This window comes from Branchiostoma belcheri, unplaced genomic scaffold, assembly GCF_001625305.1.
Source record: "Branchiostoma belcheri isolate BF01 breed outbred unplaced genomic scaffold, Haploidv18h27 scaffold30, whole genome shotgun sequence".
Classification (NCBI taxonomy): domain Eukaryota; kingdom Metazoa; phylum Chordata; class Leptocardii; order Amphioxiformes; family Branchiostomatidae; genus Branchiostoma; species Branchiostoma belcheri.
In genome coordinates, this window is record NW_017803910.1 from 1,266,737 (window position 1) to 1,273,388 (window position 6,652).

The window sequence follows — 6,652 nt, forward strand, 5'->3', positions numbered from 1 at the left end:
AACGAAGCTCGCGCCTGTTAGACTTTATCGCAAAGGGATGAATACTGGGCCCTTTTCTTACCGTTATAAATGTCATTTCTGTGTGTTATGGACTGGATCAACTCAACGCGATGGTTTTGTGAAATTCCTTTCAAGATAGCAAGCCTTTTGTTTTTATAAATTGTCAAAGCTGAAGAGTTTTGTTCCCTCGCCCGTTGAAATGTGCAGTAAATGTTTTTGTAGCTCAGGCGTCAGTTTGTCCCGAGCTTCATGACCTTTGTACTGTGATGGAGGTGCTTCCATTGTTCAAGGAGCTTGTTGACGTCCCTTTATGTTTGAACTGGGAGGGGCGAAGGTGTTCAAGTTACAGAATCTGTAATGTTTTGGGACATGGAGGCACCTTCACTGCATCGATTGCTTACAAAAAGGCTACCCTCCCCCAAACAATGGGATTTTGATCAATAATCATTGGATGCAACAGCTTCTAGAATTTTGGCAGCTACCCGTAAAACTGAATGCACACTGCACTTTAAGATTATGAAGAATTTGTCAGATTTTGTCTGTCGGTTTTCTGTCCGTGTGTTCTTGCTCTGTGCCATCCTATCCACACTTCATTCATCCCACTGTACATTCTAAATGGTCTTTGCAATCCCAGACTTTCAGCTTTCTGGATTCTACTTGACAGCTTCAAAAAGCTCACATTGCTGCTACTGTTGTTTTAAAAAACCTTGCTCACTGCGTGTAGCTTTCCTCCCAGTCACATACTTCATTTTCCAAGTGCAATTTCATCAGCCTCTATGTTGCTTGTGTCCACAGCCCATGACCCGTGTGTGACCTGTGACCCAGGGGTCACCTGACCGGTCCAGAGAGGATCATGGGATGGCTCCCTGGTATCTCAGCCCCCTGGCTGATCATGAGGTCGTCAAGGTAACACCGTTACCGTGGTTACAGGCAATTTTTGTAGAGCATGAGAACCTTTCTTTTCCATTTTTCCTCCCGACTGTACCACACTAACATTGTACACTTTGATTCCAGATTGAGCACAGCAATTCTGAGGTCTTCAACAAGGCAACCTCACTGTCAAATAGCTCTATACATGTACTAGGTGATGTATTTCATATGTAGAGATAGCGAGCGTGTATAGTTACAACATGTACTGTGGGAATGTTATGATAGCTACTGAGGTATGGAAGGTCTGAAAGACTTGTTTCTTGTTTTGACATTGGACCAAAACTTTTTTAAATGAAGTGTTTATTGCACAAAGATTAAAAAATGACAACATTTTATAGTTGTAAAGCCCTTCCAAGCCATTGTGGCAGTTATGTTCGAATTATAGTTATATATATTGCATGTTTTTCTATGACAAGAAGGGGTCAATATTTGAAGGAACGGTAGATGAAGTATTTTGTACAATGGAGCAAACTTTTCTGACCAAAAAATGGAGTTGTAGAATATCTTCTGAAAAAAAAGCTCTATTTTTGTATAAAAAGAAACCCAGTTATGACTGGGTGCCAAAAAATACAAAAAACAAGAACGTAAAAACTCGATCTATCTACGTCTTCAACCAAAGTGATAAATGCACCTCAGAACAGCAGTACCTACCGCAAGTAATGGCCTCTTGTTAAGTCAGCAACACATACAACTTCTTAGGAAAAACCAGCCAGACTCCATTGCATTTGTCAAGTGAACGAAACCAGCAAATGTGTAAACATTGTCTCCTCTTTTAAAAGCTGAAATCTTGTGTCAAACAGTGAAAAAAAATTGTACATTATGACTATAACTAGGCCACAACTGTGCAATAAACTGCCAAACTGGACAATTTCTTTTAGACTGCAATTGAAAGCAGTTTCTCAATGTGACATTTGGATTCCTATGGTTTCTGACTGGTTCTCTCTAGGATCTGACATTTTTCCGTGAATAAATCTTGATGCATTGAAGGAGTAATGAAATATAAAATGAGCATGCAGTACAACTCTTTCGTAGAGTATGGATGCCAGGCAAGAACTAGTATGACATTATGTTGATAAACTTTGCAGATTTAGGGAACATCCGAAATGATTCGACTTGGAAAATGCAATGTTGATGAGAATTAGCTTGAATGCAGAATGTTTTAACATGAAATTTGGCTTCAATTATACCTGTCTCGTGTGGTTTATTTCTGTGTCCTTACAATTAAGAAGTATCCAAGAGACCAGTGCAGTTATTTTAAGTATATTACTATTATTAGTCTTACTAGTAGGGTTTCACTGCTTAAAAATCCTGGACAATTTCTATTTACATGTATTTAGAGCTTTTCCAATAACCAAGTATTCTTGAAATGAAAGGCAAGGCCGCAACAAATGACCTTCTTTGCTCTCAGAATTGGGCAGGAAAATAATAGAGCTGGATGGCAAAATAAATAGGAACAGGCATCCTGTGATAGACCCCAATGCTACCCTATGTGGCTATGAAGAATGAGCCACAACATCAACATAACTAGTAGTCACTTGGCAAGAGATCTGATCTAAATTCTGGTAAGCTTTGACTATGTAACAAGTTTCAGTTGGAAAATCATCATCTGGCTGGTCACGAGCCACTTGGCAGCACATTCAGCTAATGGAATTTAGCTATAAAACATGGTGACTGCACAGCCCAAATGTCAACCATCCGGTGGAAGTAAATGGTGATGTCGCCTGTGGTACATGTGTAATTAGCCTGGGTACCATCCTACTTGTATGCCGGGGCTCCCACACTCGCTTGTAGAGGCTATAATAAGTTAAGTTGTTAGGGAAGCGAGTGTGGGAGCCCCGCATACAAGTAGGATGGTACCCAGGCTAATGTGTAATGGCAGTTGCTAGACAAGGTGATCTGGGCTGAACTCAGAACTATGTGAAGGCAAAGCACTGCCTTTTTCTTAGAGTTAGAGACAACAAATGGACAGAACCCCCAACACAATACCATTATTCAAAACATAACACCTTTACTATTTTGGAATTTGTGCAAGGGTTTGGAAGGACAGGCGTAGACTAAAGAACAGATGTGATCAAGAAGAAATGATAGCAAAATGTGCGCATTAAGTACCCAATTTTTGGATCCTGATTACTTTAGGATAAATCATTTATTATAGCCTCCACCAGGCTTTGGGTCAGCTGGAAAGAGCAGAAATTGGCGAAATAGATAACACGCCAAGGGAGTTGATCTGCTAGAGTGCATTTTGCAAAATATACTATCTAGCGGACCAACTCCTTTGGCATGTTATCTCTATTTGGCCAATTTCAACTCTTTCCAGCCGCTGAAGCCTGGTAAAGGCTACATTTATTACAGAATGGGCCACAGGTGTGTTGGAAAGTTGGAAAGGAACTAATGAATGTAGACAGGAAGTGGCTGCCCTGGGGGCAAAATCTCTTGCGTACTGCAGAGTCCGGTCATGTCAGTAAGCCTGCAGGTAAACATGAATACTGAACACCATGCAAACAAAAGGCAGTAGTTACGTGTCACTTCCATATGTCCACTGAGGGAATTGCTGATGGGTCAGTTTGAGAAGAGACGTGGTTGTTGATGCAATTTTTGTGTTTGAATCAGACACACTTTCACATGCATTAAATCCTGGCAATGTCTCTAGTTTGACAGACAATTCAATAAGGGGCTAACCATTAGATTGTGGGTACCACACCTGGTCATGACTCATGAAGGGTGGAGTTCTCATGAAAGTTCTCATCATTGACATCCGGATCACTTATATACATGTATAATACAAACTATTGTATGATTTTGGTGACATTATCTTTTGAACAAATTTTTTCCTTATAATGTTTCCAGTGATGATGACTGAATATTAGTCTATTCTACAACTCAAAATGGACCATCCCCCATTTTTGTGAACAAAATACATTGTATCATCATGTACAAAGAAATCATGGAGAACAATATCATTGTCAATCAAACCACTGTTGTTTGGTGTCCTGTCTAACCCTTCTATAGCAGTAATGGACAACCCCTAAGTTACCAGTATCTGAGGGCCAAGGGTCTTTTGGCATGGATCCAAAATGGGCCACCCCTCCTGACCCCTGACCTTGCTAGGTGGTTCCCTTGAATAAAAAGTAAACATGATGGAAGAAACACTATCCCTGGTTATTCTACCCCTGCAGTGCGTTTCTCCCTTCATACATTTCAACTATTTCACCCAAGGCTTCTGAAGATTTTTTGGGAATCTTCGTAAAACCATGTAAGACCATAGAACTTCTGGATTGAGAAATGCATGGATCTATTCTTCTTGACTTAATTTTTTTTTTGACACAGTTGTAAAAGAGTAACACCTATAATTATCCCCTGGCTTTTAATAACATAGTATCTATTGATTGGTATGTTACTGTCTGTATGAATAATTTATATATAAACCCCGACTCATGCAAGTGGAATTAGAAAAGTTGTAGACACGAATGTTGTTTTTTTCTGGGATACAGATAGCGCTGATGTTGGTTTTGCCCTGAGGTTAGCATGAACATTGATGTGCCCATATTTACATAGGGGTGAACCAGCATTGATTCTCCAGGAGGGGGTGGGGGGTGGCCTGTGACTGGCTTGAGCGATGACAGATTGGAACAAAAAACAAGGTCTTATGATTATCCATTCCCAGCATGGCAACTGGTTTTATTCAATGCAATTTCAGGAGTTGCCCCAGAAAAGCTTTCTCTTGTTGGTAGATACAAAATATTCATAACTTTCTAGCAAAACTAAACATGTTGTTATTCAACTTATTGACTGGTTTTATAAATGATATATACATTTATGCTCACACAAATTTTGTTGTTATTGATTACTTTATGAATATGAGAACAGAAATTCAATTACTTCCTAATAAGACTACATGTACTATTATAACCCTGACCACTATACAACTCAACACCAACCACATTAAAACATATGGTAATTCCACTAGAGAACGCAGCCAGCTATTAATGGAAAACCATTTGGTCAGGGTTTAAGCCCCCTGCTGAGCCATTGGCAAAGTGACCAGCTAAAGTATGGCAAGGATCAGCCTCCTGGCCAATGGGCAAACACATGGTAGTGGTCTCAAAATTCATTAGCATTCAAAACAACCTACATGCCATAGCAGTTGCTCAATGTCTGATAGGGATTCCTGTATCATAATTAAATGAACTTATGTTTGCTGCATGTAAATTTTACTTAAAAAATAAAGAGTTCAGAGTTAACACAACTGTAGCAACACAAAGCATATAAATTCAAAGTGTGACAAGCAAACTTAAAAACACTGAAAATTTCAAAATTCACTGTGTGCAATATTAGTAATCAAACACAAAACAAATACAGACTCTTGGAGCCTCCATGGAGAGAAATGCATAAACAAAAGCAAAAATAATAAACCATTTGTAGGTACGTATCTAATGTCAGACTATGGCTTCCTTTCAACAATTTGGCACTACGCACTCCCAAATCAAGGATTTTATCTTGTAATAAAATTTCCCTTGCAAAGTTATTGTATTAAATTCAAAATACATCTAAAAGGGAGAGATGAAAATAACCAGTGGGTAATTTTATTGTATTACATCACATTTTTAGTAACCTGTTATTCATTTATGTCAATGAATTAGTTATAGAGGCAACAACAATCTCATTACCTTTTTTTGTATAAACAAACATTAATAACATCCTGTAATTTTCAGAATATAACCAAGGAGTAAACCTTAATACATGTATAACTAATGTTTCGGGAACGGGTTTTCTGCGCGTGAAGAATTTGCGCGTGAAAAATAAAAGTCTTAGAAATATGTTAGAAAATATGCAGTACCAAATTCTTAGGCAGGAAAATGTTGTCCTCTGGTATAATTTTCCCTCTGTTAGCCAAAATTTTTGTTTGAAAATGTTGGTCCCTTGGGAATAAGCTAATTTGCATAATTTCCATAAAACCTGACCTTTTGAAAATCACTTGAATTTGTAAGAAATACATGGAAAAGTTACTAGTATGAGGTTTAGGATGGTAAAATGTAACAATCTGAAGCTTTTCTCCATTCTAGAAGTTTGATTTCATGCTTTCTTAAACAAATTCTTTCACGCGCAAATTTCAACCTTTTTTGCGCGTGAAAACTTTACCTTTCAAAATAACCTGAAATCACAAAAAAATGGACAAAACAAGGGTATGTAGTCTAGAATGCAAGCAAAATGATGTTAAATTTTTATTTTCTTGTCTTTTTTCCAACTTTTAGGCTTAAAACAGCAAAAAGTTTTCAAATCTCTTGGGAGTCAGCTAATTTGCATATCTTCATGCGCAGATTCTTCACGCGCAAGTTTTTCACGCGCAAATTTTTCACGCGCACAAAACCCCATCTCAATGTTTCAGATAGATTATGGTATTAGTTTTCCTACAAACTCATTGTATTGATAGTTCTTATCTTGATCAAACTTTTCATGCATAATTTCATGGATAATAAAAACTAAATCTGCACAGCAGAGATCAAGTAAACTTTGTGTGACAACTTTCTGGTACTAGTCAGTAGCACTGGGTTTTCCTTCATCCCCTTTATTCTGGCCCTCTTCATTGTCCTCATCCCCAGGGTCCTTTTCTATTGTTTCTCCTGTTGCCAGGGAAAACAACTGGTCAGCAAACCTGACCGCATCGTTTGCTCCCTCACATGCCTTCATCCACGGGGGTGGTACATGCTCTATCCCATAATAC

The 6,652-nt window shown here is 38.4% G+C and overlaps 1 protein-coding gene and 1 pseudogene across 1 annotated transcript in view; one reads left to right on the forward strand and one right to left on the reverse strand.

Annotated features, from left to right (window-relative positions):
• The window catches only part of LOC109474110, a 2,560-nt pseudogene extending 446 nt beyond the window's left edge, over window positions 1–2,114 (forward strand).
• A 4,336-nt stretch (window positions 2,115–6,450) lies between these two features.
• LOC109474305 (poly(ADP-ribose) glycohydrolase ARH3-like) overlaps window positions 6,451–6,652 on the reverse strand; it is a 2,864-nt gene continuing 2,662 nt past the window's right edge. Inside the window, exon 4 of the mRNA XM_019774594.1 lies at window positions 6,451–6,603. Coding sequence (XP_019630153.1) covers window positions 6,463–6,603 — 141 coding nt within the window. The 3' untranslated portion in view covers window positions 6,451–6,462. The remainder of the gene's footprint in view (window positions 6,604–6,652) is intronic.